The sequence below is a fragment of the Mustela erminea genome, chromosome 16 (assembly GCF_009829155.1).
Source record: "Mustela erminea isolate mMusErm1 chromosome 16, mMusErm1.Pri, whole genome shotgun sequence".
Lineage (NCBI taxonomy): Eukaryota > Metazoa > Chordata > Mammalia > Carnivora > Mustelidae > Mustela > Mustela erminea.
The window spans coordinates 9313548-9326464 of NC_045629.1; the positions used below are offsets into that span (position 1 = coordinate 9313548).

General features: G+C 35.8%; 1 protein-coding gene across 5 annotated transcripts in view; it reads left to right on the top strand.

Annotated features, from left to right (window-relative positions):
- The window catches only part of TGS1 (trimethylguanosine synthase 1), a 39791-nt gene that overhangs the window by 7760 nt on the left and 19114 nt on the right, over nt 1-12917 (top strand). For 4 of the 5 annotated variants that reach the window (XM_032315692.1, XM_032315697.1, XM_032315693.1 and 1 more), the window contains 6 exons: nt 268-437; nt 771-1593; nt 4193-4310; nt 5749-5835; nt 9232-9403; nt 11109-11415. In XM_032315692.1, the coding sequence (XP_032171583.1) occupies nt 268-437; nt 771-1593; nt 4193-4310; nt 5749-5835; nt 9232-9403; nt 11109-11415 (1677 nt within the window). Of the gene's footprint in view, nt 1-247; nt 438-770; nt 1594-4192; nt 4311-5748; nt 5836-9231; nt 9404-11108; nt 11416-12917 lie in introns of all 5 variants that reach the window. The other variant, XM_032315694.1, reaches the window with a different exon arrangement.

The following is a 12917-nucleotide window of genomic DNA, read 5'->3' on the forward strand; positions in this document are numbered from 1 at the left end:
TTGAGTGTCCAGCTCTTGATTTTGGCTAGAGTCATGATCTCAGGGTCCTGGGATCAACCCCGATATTGGGCTCCCTACTCAGAGGGGAGTCTGCCTGTCTGTCCTCTTCCTCTGCCCCTCCCCCTGCTTGTGTGGGCTTGTCCATGGGCTTGTGATGTGTGTTCATGTTCTCTTTCTCTCAAATAAATAAATTTTTAAAAAATAAAATGATGAAAAAATGTGCATCTGCATTTTCTATAAAATGAAGCTAACAGATGCTGTCTGTAGGAGACCAAGCTACAGAAGAGGAAGAAGGGGAGGAAGGTGGCACTGCAGAGTCACATGACAGTAAAGGCTTAGGCCTTGATGAAAGTGAACTTGATTCTGAGGCTGAACTCATGAGAAGTATGGGACTACCACTTCAGTTTGGTGGGATATCTGCACATAAGAATTTTGAGGTAAGTTACTTATGTTTCTCTTTCTTAGTTTTCTCTGTAAGATATCACAAAGAATTTTTTTATCCCAAATCTAACATATTCATAAGTTAGAGCATTCTACCTGTTTTTAAACATACATATTTATAAATTAATTAAAACTGCAAGTTTTGATATATGTCCTTTTTTCCTCCTCCTGGAAACATAAATAGTAAGATTAACTTGTTTGTATAACTAAAAACCCAGGATGTGGATTTGACAGTAAATAATTTAGTGTTTAAAATAGACCTGGATTCTCTTTATTTTATAGTTTATTTGTGAGCTGCATTTTATATTCAAGTTATTTATCTTATGTAGGTTTCTATGAATACTAGAAATAAAGTTAAAATAAAAAGGAAAAAGAAAAAACATCAAAAGAAGTACTTAGATGAAATTATAAGAGAATCTTGGAGACAAGAATGTGAAGATGACATTTTGGCTTCAGATGATCCATCTTCAGTTGAACAGTATGAGAGCACCAAAACAAGTAAACGTCAAACCAAAAAAAATACTGAAACTGAAAATCTTCCTGTTGAAAATACATTAACTCCAAAGCTGGAAATCACAGAAAAATGGGAAAAATATTGGAACGAATATGGTGGAGGAATATTATGGCAAAGCTGGCAAGAAAAACATTCAGATCAGACACTATGTTCTGAACCTTGGAACATTCCTGATACAAAGGAGGAATGGGAACAACACTATAGTCAACTTTATTGGTATTATTTGGAACAGTTTCAGTATTGGGAAGCTCAGGGTTGGACTTTTGATATCTCACAAACCTGTGAAACAGATACCTGTGGGTCTAAAATAGAAGTTGACAATGAGAAAGAAGAAAATTGCATGAAAGCAGACTTAATGTCTTTTCCGTCTCCATCTATTACAATTAATAGTGAAAGCTCTAGTTCAAGTGATAAAGAGCATATTGACATTCTTGATGGAATTAGTAATATAAATTTGAATTCAGAGGAAGTGGAACAAAGCCAGTTAGATTCTTCAGTAAGTTGTGATGGGCATCAGTGGCTAAGTGAAGTCAACAGCAGCAGAGAATGTCCTGCTTCTGGCCAGAGTAAACCATGTAATGGAGGAACCAAGGATAGCAGCTTGTCTGGGAACAGAAGCACAAACCAACCAGCTCAGGGTAAGATTGGCCAAGATTTATCCTACTAAGTAACAGTTAGGAAAATTAACCTATTGAGCAAAATAATTAACACCTATCCTTTATGTTAGGGTTATACAATGTCAACTACATTTTATAATGTCACATAATTTAATTTATGTATTATAAGTTTATTACCTTTCACGTAAATAAAAAGAATATTTGTTTGGAGTTCTCAAAACTACCATTCCTTCCACTTGGACCTTGGTGGCCAGTGAATTAAAACTTGGAACTCCCTTGAGAAATTTTTTAATAGAGTGGATGGGGAACTTCCAGGTTTCTATGGAGCAAATGAATTTATAGGAGGCCTATTTGAGAATAGTTCAGAGCACAAAGTGGACATCAGGCAAATCTGATTGTAAGTCATACTGGAATTTATTTCCAAGCAATTGAAGTCTTGCTCTGTAGGGAATCTCAACAGGGCATGATATTAATTTATAATTGGAAGGGTTGACTTTAGGATTCTCATAAAATATCCAGGATAAGGAATTTTATTGACTCCCACCTAAGTGATTTGAAATGAAACAAAAAATCTGGTCTAAAGAAAGGACTAAGGAAAGCCATTGAGAGGTATATTAAGAAAAGTCAGAGGTTGGTAAGAATGTTCTTGCTCAGAAGGAGAATTCTAACTGATGGCACCAGGAAAATGAGAGAGAAAATTTTTATGACTTCTGAACTTCCAGAAGGTCATTAAGATGCCTTCTTGGCATCCTTGATGTTTAGTGCTAGAAAAGTCTGGTTTATAAGACTTTCTTCTCAGTCTCATCCCTATATGAAGCAAAAGTTTTTGGCCTTTTATTTAACAATTGGATTTGCTTTGCTCCTCAGATTGCTGATCTTCATCTACCTGAGAGTTTCCTTTAGAGAGTTACTGAAGTGGCTCTACCTACCCCTTAATCTCTTTTTTCTCTGTGCTCTTCCAATGGAAGTTACTTACTTTCATTCCTTGTTATTTTCCTATTTTTTTAAATAATGTGATTATTTTATATTGGTCTTTTGATACTCTTCTATACTTTCCTGATTTCTTTCTGTGCTAATTTTGACCATAAAATTTGAAATATGTATACTGGCCAATGAATTTTCCCCTCTCTTATTCCTTCTTGTTATTCCTTTGATCATCCTCACTTATCTTGCTATTTTTCTCTTTGTCAAATATACTAAACCTTATATAGTCCGTGCCTTCCGTTGCCTTTTTCCTAACTATATATATAGATTATCCATTTCTTTACTTAGTCCCAGGGTGAGTCCCATCAGGATAAATCTGAGAATTCTAGGTCTTACTTTATTTTAGATCTTGCCTTGAGATCAAAACACAAGGTATAGGGGCGCCTAAGTGGCTCAGTTGGTTAAGTGTCTGTCTTCAGCTCCGGTCATGATCCCAGGGTGGTGGGATCAAGCCCCACATTGGGCTCCCTGCTCAGCAGGGAGTCTCCTCCCTCTTCTGCTGCTCTTTCCCCACTCATGCTCTCTCTTGCTTCCAAAGAAATAAGTAAAATCTTTAAAAAACACATACAAAGTATATATTGCATTTCTATATAAATGTGTTTTCTGTTGTTTGTGGTTGGGTGTTCTCTTAAAATAATCTGTGCCTACAAATTGCCTACAATCAAAGACTCTCTTTGTCTACACTGCAGATCTCCATTTCCAGTCCCACCCACTCACTTTGTGCCAATCTGAAGAAAGACATGTCCCTCAGGTGGAGCTACCACAAGTTAAAAATATTTTTTCTAAATGGTGGTGCTTACCTTGCTGTTACTTTTAATTTAAGTTATATTAGAGATAATTAACTGTGTTTGCTTCTTAATAAACAGAAGTCATTTTATTTTAAAGATTTTATTTATTTATTTGACAGAGATCACAAGTAGGCAGAGAGGCAGGGAGAGAGGCAGGCAGAGAGAAGGAAGCAAGCTCCCTGCCGAGCAGAGATACCAGTGCAGGGCTCGATCCCAGGACCCTGGGACCACCACCTGATCCGAAGGCAGAGGCCTCAACCCACTGAGCCACCCAGGCACCCCCGAGAAATCATTTTTAATCAATGTATTATGCTGTCTTCAGAGTGATTTAAGTTAAAATTCCATCAAAATATGGGGAACCTTAGTGGCTCACTCAGTTAAGCATTTGACTCTTGATTTCTGTTCAGATCATGATCTCATGGTCATGAGATTAAGTCCCAAGTCAGGCTTTATGCTTAGCAGAGTGTGCTTGAGATTCTCTCTCTCCCTTTAATATTAATTAATTAAAGTTCTATCAAATGTGATAACTGCTTAGCTATCACAAAGGTAACTGTGGATTACTTTCTGTAGATATGGACAGCTATGAGGAAAAAGTTTTAGTCTGTTTCTTTAAGTAGTTAAACCATGGAAACTTTTAAACTTTAATAATTACACATAGCTATAGTTTTTTTATGCTCAGATTCTGGGTGTAGATATACAAAATAGGTAGTTGTGGTCTGACACTGTGCCTGATATGCATGTACAGTTCATTGCAGGAAGGTAGCAAAAATATTTCGATAGCGTTTGCAAAAGGCAGATGAGTTGTCACATTAAAGGGAAAATCCACTGCAATATGTCTGCCTCTTTAGATTCACAGGACTCTTCAGAAGCAAACACAATCAAAGAAAGACCACATCCCAACAATATTGATGGAGATGAGAGTGAAGAAGATCCACCTGAACATAAGCCAAGCAAACTCAAGAGAAGGCAAGTTGCATATTACCTCTCTCTCCACAGTGTGGTAGCATAAGCACTTGTGTCCTTGAGGGAGTGCCTACAAAGGGCTTGTTATATTGTAGTGCTGTCAGTCCTGTGAGGAAATAAGATGAGACATACTAGCAAGACGCTACACCCTGGAACACTTGGCAGATCCCAAGTCTGACTCTGCCACGGTTTCTTGCTTCTAAAGTGGAACTAATGGTTTTTTTATGAGCTCGTTGGGAAGACAAAAAACTAGCCTGTAATAAATCTGACAGTAGCTATCCATGGATGACAGCTTTTAATTCGTATATAAGTTGATAAGGTTTCTCTCAAGGAAGTTCTGTTTTTTTCCCCAAATGTCTGAGTATTTTTAGCAATTTTATTGCTAAAATAGATCTCAGAAATATGTAATCTAATGTTCTTAATCTGTAGGTGGGAATATTAAAACAAAATGAGGATAAATGCCTTTCCCAGAGTTACATAGCAAAACAATGGCAGCTCTAACACCCAGACCAACTCTTCAGGAAGCTGTGCTAGTATACTATTGATATGTAAAATTAAACAAGTAGCAAATAATATAAGTAGAATATGGTCAAATGCTAATTCCGTAAAATACAAGGAAAGAGAAGATATTGCAAAACTTAGGTGTTAGCTAATAACATTTTAATTCTTTGGCAGGATATGAAGTATTCCATCTTCTGAAAAAACAATAGGCAAGCTTTGGAGGCTAAGTAGCTTAGTATATACATAAAAGCATGCTTCCATTGTGTTTTTTCTACACGCTATACAATGCTCCATAATTCCTCCTTTAGTTCCTGGAGGCAGAGACTATGTGTGGCATACTTATTTTCTGGAACCTAGTAGGTTCACCATAAATGTTCAATGACTAACTTAATTTGTAAGAATTATTTCTCACCATTTTCTCTTACTTGGTACTGTCATTAGGTAGTAGGGATCACTAGAAGGCATCCCCAATAAATTGATGATCATGCGTTACTTATTATTTGTATCACTACCTTATTCTTAATATATATACAGAGAGAGAGAGTAAATTTTTTGGTTGCATTGATACTTACCAAATGTTTCCATATTCATTTTTAAGGAAAACTAAAAATAGCACTCTAGGAGATTAAAGCTGCAGCTTTTACAGGTGTCTTTCCAGAGGCAGATGGAGAGATAGGTATTAGTGCCATGTTCAAGTATAAAGATAATTAGGATTTGAGTACTTATTGCTGTGTTCCAAACACTGCTGTGTAGTTTAGCATATTTGGAAAATCTGATTAAACTGCTCTTTCCTGTCTTCATGGATTTGTGAGCTGGTGGTTGGTTGTGCAATAGGAAGGTGTGTGTGTAGGTTGATTATGATATCTTTTGATATTTGCCTGAACTGGTGGGCTCTGGATGTAATGGCTTATTGCTGTTTACCTTTTGTTTATTTGTTTAGCCACGAACTGGACGTTGATGAAAACCCAGATTCAGACTTTGATGACAGTGGTTCCCTTCTAGGATTCAAGCATGGCTCAGGACAAAAGTAATTATACATAAATATTACATAAACACTGTGTCTTCTTAAAGTTGTAACACTTCAGCTATCTTCAAGTTCTCTGATATTCAGATAGCTTATGATGGTTATAGATTTGATAGAATTTGAGATATTACATTAAAACACTAACTTCTCATAGATTACTACATGTTTGATATATTCACTTGTGTTATTAACTCAGTTGTACTTCAAAGCAACCTAATATTAGAGTTTCGTGGGTAAAGCAGCTGCAGCCCACAGAGGTGTAATTTGGTCATGATCACATTAAGGATTTAGGCCACGCTTTTGAGACTTCTAAGCATGGTTCCCTTTTTTACCTTGCATTTCACATGTCTGCCTTTGTGTACATCTGAGATGTCTTGCAAGCATGTCATGACGAGTTCAAGTCTGCAGTAGCCTTTTTTCTTTTTTATAATGAAAACATTAAAACTCAAAACAGAAGTAAGAGAGTAAAAATCTTTCAAATCATTCCTCAGAGGTAGGCAGTATTTGGCATATATCCTTCCTAATTTAATTGTGTGTTTTTATGCTTATATACATATAACAGGCTACTCATTTTTTATACAACACAAAAATAGAATCATAGTATACATGTTCTGCAGCTTGCTTTTTTCTCCTCAACAATGTACCATGAACATCCTGACTTATCAGTATGTGCACATTTATCTAGTACTTGTATGTTTAACTGACCACCCTGTATGTCCTTCTAGGTTGTTCCTAAGATCTAGGCATATGCCCTTGAGGTTCCCCACAAGTTATGTGTTTACCAATAGTTCATTCCTACTTACTGCTGAATAGTATTCACTGTATGGATATATCAGTTTTAATCATTCATCTGTGCAAGGATATTTGGATTATGTGTGGTATTTTGCTATTACAAATAAAGCTGCTATGAACATTTGTATACAGAAAGTATAAGTTTTCTCTGGGATTAAATGCCCAAGCATCTAAATCTAAGATTTATAAGAAATCTGAACCCGAAGAAAATGAAAGAAAACTGCATTAGATATAAGAAAACTGAGGGGTCTGTTGTATATACCTTGAAGACTGAACTGAGTAGTTAAGGCACACTAAAGACATTTATGTCAGCTTGCACCAGTGATTTAAACCAAGATTAAGGTCTTTGATGTTTCAAGGGGTGAGATTTGTTTTCTTAGTTGTGAAATTTTAACTGATATCTACATATTATGAAGTCAGAAAGAAGAGGACATAGATCTCAAAATTGACTTATAAAATGAATCCAAATTAGCTCAGAAATATATGCTCATAATTATAATACTATGAATATATTTAAACTATCTGTTATCTTTCCTTATGGTACTTGAAGGCAGTTGTAGTTCATAGCATTTAAAGCTAAAGATCATAAAGATTAGTAACATAAAATATTTTCCTGATATTGCCATGTTTAAGATTCTGGCAGAATTAGGGCGCCTGGGTGGCTCAGTGGGTTAAGCCACTGCCTTCGGCTCAGGTCATGATCTCAGGATCCTGGGATCGAGTCCCGCATCGGGATCTCTGCTCAGCAGGGAGCCTGCTTCCCTCTCTCTCTCTGCCTGCCTATCTGTCTACTGTGAACTCTCTCTGTCAAATAAATAAATAAAATCTTAAAAAAAAAAAAAGATTCTGGCAGAATTTATTTCTACCCACATATAATTTTATTGAGAAATTACTTGGGTGGCTCTTGCTGGTATACATTTGTGGAGATTTATTCTGTTACCTGGAATTTAACTTTTCTTCTATTTAGTATTCCTAGTTCTACTTTAAAGGATAAAATTGGGGCACCTGGGTGGCAAAGTTGATTGAACTTTCTGCTCAAGTTGTGATCTCAGGGTCGTGGAGGAGGGCCCACTAAAGTTTCTCCCTCTCCCTCTGCCCCTCCTCATTGTGTGCACATGCTGTGTCTATAAAATAAATAAATCTTTAAAAAAAAAAAAGCATAAAATAGACTTTATAAAGAAGTTTACAGCACGACTAGATGATAACACCTGACATTTAACACTAAACTCTTTAGTTCATAAATGCTAATTGTATATTACACTTTAAATTTCTAAGAGTCTGTGGCACTGTGAAAGATGTACTTAAACGAGGCTTGATACAGTCAAAGAAGTCTTTGTACTAGTTCTGTATGATTTAGGACTAAAAAATTCAGATGATTAGATCAACTGGTATTCTCTAAATATTTTGATAATAGGGGTTTGCTTCTTTGGTAAGCTCAGATCAATTTAAGTTAAAAAATCAGTGACCACTTTTAAAATAATTTGTAGAGAGATGCCTAGGTGGCTCGTATAGGAATACCTAGGTAGTTAAGCATCTACCTTAGGCTCAGGTAATGATCTCAGGGTCCTGGGATTGAGCCGTACATCTGGCTCCTTGCTCAGCGTCTCCTCCCTCTGCCTGCTGCTCCCCCTGTTTGTGCTTGCTCTCTCTCTCACACAAATAAATAAAATCTTCAAAATAAATGAAAATAATTCATATCAACAATAACAATAATTCATATCAACAATTATGGAGAGAGCACAAATGTCCATCAAATGATGAATGGGTAGAGAAGATGTGGTACATAAATATAATGGGATATTACTCAGCCATCCACAAGAACGAAATCTTGCCAATTGGAATGACATGAATGGAGCTAAGAGTATGTTATGCTAAGCAAAATAAGTCAATTCAGAAAAACAAATACCATATGACTTGACTTACGGAATTTAAGAAACAAAACATGAACATATGGGAAGGTGGAGGGAAAAAAAGAAACCATAAGAGACTCATAATGACGGAGAACAAACTGAGGGTTGATGGAGAAAGGTGGGTGGGGAGTGGACTAGATGGGTGACAGGAATTTAAAAGGGAACCTGGGATAAGCATTGGGGTTTGTATGTAAGTGATGAATCACTGAATTCTGCTCCTGAAACCAATATTGCACTGTATGTTAACTAACTAGAATTCAAATAAAAATTTAAAAGATAAAATAGTTCCGATGTACCCAAATATGTATTAAAGTGCTTTGGTATCCTCTCACCATGAGAAAAGATTATATTTTCCTAATATGCAGTGGGGTTATATTTTTCTAATATTTCCTTTTTATATTTTACTATGTAATATCTGCTTTCTGTTATATGTAAGGTATGTTGATCTCCCCAACTGGTGTTTCACATTAACTTGGAAGTTAACATATAACCAAGACCCTAAATTCCTCTATATTCGAACTTTATTTCATAATCTTTATAATTTAGAAAAATAAGATGGTGGCTAGTAGAAAATAAAATAAAAATTAAATGGTGGTAGTAGAAAAATAGTGAAAATCGTCAGTTTTATTCTCTTTTCATATAAGAAAACAAACTCAGAACTTAAGGTTTGAGTCAGCTTCCTTTGGTTTGATCACAGATATGGTGGAATTTCAAACTTCAGTCATCGGCGGGTCAGATACCTACAGAAGAATGTGAAGTATAAGTCAAAGTTCCTGGACATGAGAAGACAAATAAATATGAAAAACAAACACATTTTCTTTACTGAAGAGTCAGAAAAAGCATTCAAAAAAAGCAAAACCTTGACTAAGGTACATATAAATTTTATTCTCTATTTACAGATAAAATTTCATTTTGTGAGCTTGACTGTTTAAAATTTTTTTCAGGTGGAAATCTTGTTTCTATCAGATATAAAGGTACCTGAAATTCTCTTCCCCTTCCTTCCCAAAGGCATATACCATGTGAACCAAATTTGAAATAGAATAAGTTGAGAGTAATATGAAAAAGTGATATTTTGAAAGCTAGTATCACTGGAAAGATAAATAGATAAAATTGCTTCATATATATAGTAACAGTGAGAATTTCTTACCTGCCTCAGGCTAAGTAGGATCCTGGCAATTAGTATCTGGTCCTGCATTTATTGTAAGCTTTAATTTTGAGCTCATCTAGAGGTGATTAGTCAAACGTTGCACTAATCAGTTCATCCTAATAGTTTGATGCTAATTCAGTGATTTACATTGCTAACTGGAATATTCACATCCCCTCTCTTTCACTCTGCTATACCTGCTGTCCAAGCATCTGAAAAACAAATGTAATTAGAATTATTTTTGCTTGGCTTGATGAGTGATGCTTATCCATTATAGAGGGGAAAAAATAAAACACCTTCTAGTGAGCAAAACCTTTGCGTCGGTTACCTCTCCAGCAGCTCCTTCAGGCAACAAAACAAAATCTCAGACCCTGTGATGACTTTGTTTTACCCTTAGGATACATTATCCTTCCCAACTTAAGCATTCTTCCAAAACATGCTACAGATTTATAGCTAGCTTTATTTTTGTTATATTTCAGATTGGTTGCTGGTGATATTTTAATATTTTAGTGGCCCTGGTTATATCTGGAACACATTTCCTAGTATCAGCAGTCAGTCTTACAGAATTTTTTACATGTTGGATGTGATAGTCCCCGTACATCCAGCTATAGACAAAGAGCAAAAACATAACTGCTAAGTATTGCCATGAAGAAAAGAAATATGACTGTTGTGTCCTTAGATATCTGACTGCTCTATAGACACAGTCCCTTTAAAGACTCTGGGTTGTTATTTATGCTCATCGTCCAATTTCTATGCTAACTCATAGGAAGGTCACCAGGATCTGTTACAAAGAATGTTCTTGTTACAGAAGTGTGCAAGGATATACATATCATCTGTTAACACCTTGTTAACATTTCTAAGAAACTCAGTTTTTAGGAATCATTTTACTGGCTTTACTGCTCCATTAAAGGACAGCTTGCTTTCTAAGATAGCACTCCTCTTTTCCTTACAGATAGATGGACACTAGATCTTTTTAGTTTATCTTTGGTGCTGAGTACAGTTTAACGTAACCTGAGCCATTGAAGAAAGGTCTGTATAATTTGAAAAGCTAATAATAATGACTCAACAATAAGTAGGTACATTTGTAATGGTAATACCACATAGTATGGTTATATTATTAGAAGCCTTTTATGCAAAGCTACTAGAACAGTTCAGCTTTGTCTTAGTGTTAATTGATTACAGGAAGGTCATTGTCATGTGTTTAATCTGATATTTTCTTCCTTTTAAAGAAATCTTTAATAAGGTCATGGTATGTCCAGATACAAAAGTATAGTTAGCTCAGAATTACTTATATATAATTAGCTTGTATGATACAGTATACGTATTAGAGATAATTACAACAGCTTCAGTGAAGTCCAAATGGTAAAACAGATGGGAATATTCTGTGTAATTTGGAATTCATTCATGCTTGTAATGACTTAAAATTTCAGGTAGAAAAATTCCTAAAATGGATTAATGAGCCAATGGATGAGGAAGCATCACAGGAATCAATTTCTCATGACAATGTGCAAGACACCTGCACGAGCAGTGACTCAGAGGAACAAGAAATGCCTGTTGAAAAAGGTGATGACCTACTGGAGACAAGTAATCCAGAGCCTGAAAAGTGTCATGCCATGTCTTCAGCTGGTGAACTTGTAACAGAAAAAAAGGAGGGAGACAACACAGTAGTAGCTATTTTGGATAAGGAAGATGGTGTTACTCAGATTACCCAAGATTCTCTTCAGGTAGAAACTGAAGGTAAGATTAAGAATGCCTTCAGCTTGCTGATGAATTTCGGTAATATGCTTCCCTAGTTTTCACTTCTAAATCATCTGTACCTAAGGATTCAGTACTATTTATTTTTAATTGGAGAGAAGGCACACAGCAAGTATAAATGCCAGTGGCAAAGATTAGGCGCCAAAACACTACATTCTTGGCTGAGCAAGCATGAGAAAAGAAAAGGCCAAGCACGTGGGAAAACTGAGTCCCTCTGTCTGTGCCATTAAGATTGGTCTCTGCCACTACCCTCTTCCCTAGGCTAAAAGTGACTGGCTTAAAATTTGGTATTGCCCTTGTTTTCCTTTTGATGATTCTTTGGGGGCAGGGGGTGCTTTTGTGGTAATGGTTGTTGGTAGTGGTAGTTTGTTGTTTGGGTGGTACACTGACATAAGGTATTTATAGTAGTTGTCTATAATGAATGCAGAATGGAGTCACATTTTTCAGTTTATGTCCTTTTGTACTATTTGAATGTATTCTACAGTAAATGTTCTTTTATAATTTATAATTGTATTCAGTGGAATATTGAGGCTTTTATGAGGTAGAAATTTTCATTTGACATGTATTCATTTTTATTGATGAATGATTTCAGACTTGCCCTAATGAAACAATTATATTGTGATGGTCTCTTTCTTAATTTAGAATTTTGGAAAATACCTCATTTGAATCTTAATTTTGTGTGTGTGTGTGTGTGTGTGTGTGTGTGTATAGAGCTGTATTCTTTGTATCACATACTTCTTTGCCTTTCTAAAATGTATACTTAAAGTAGTTTAAATTTTTGTATTGTTGTGTACAACTGATGTTTATGTGGTACTTGTAGATTTCCAAAATGCCTTTATGTGCCTCATTTTTATTTAATCTATAAAATAACCCAGTGAAGTAGGCAGGATTATCCTCATTCTAAAAATACAGAAAGTTAAGCTCAGAGAAACTAAGAAATTTGCCTGAGATCACAGAACCAGTTGGCAGCATAGAAGGACTCAGTACCAGGTTGTCTGACTCCTCAATCCCATTTTCCGGCCCTCCCCTACTTCCCTAATTACCTTGCCTCATATTGCTGGTAGTTCTCACCTGGGGTGATACCACCACCTCAAGGGCATACCTGAGATACCTGGGGATACCAACATTTAGTATTTTGGGTTGCTTAATGTTACGTCATGTACAGGATGGTCTTGCACAGTAAGTAATTATTCACTCAAAATGTTAGTGTCCCCTCTCCTAAAACACTCTTACTACACTTTGCTGTTGATAACACCTTGTCTGTTACAATGCTCAGATGACCATATTAAGACATAGTCCTATCCTTAAGGATCATTTAAATGTAGTCATTTTTATTTGTCAACATCAATTCTTGTCATTATACTTAGCTCTGATAGCACTCTTTCTAAGTTGCTGTTTCTAACCTTGGAACTTAAACCAAATAACCAAATTAATAAAAATTGTTTATCTAAGCAAAAGTCAGTCTCGGAATGAATGAGATCCCT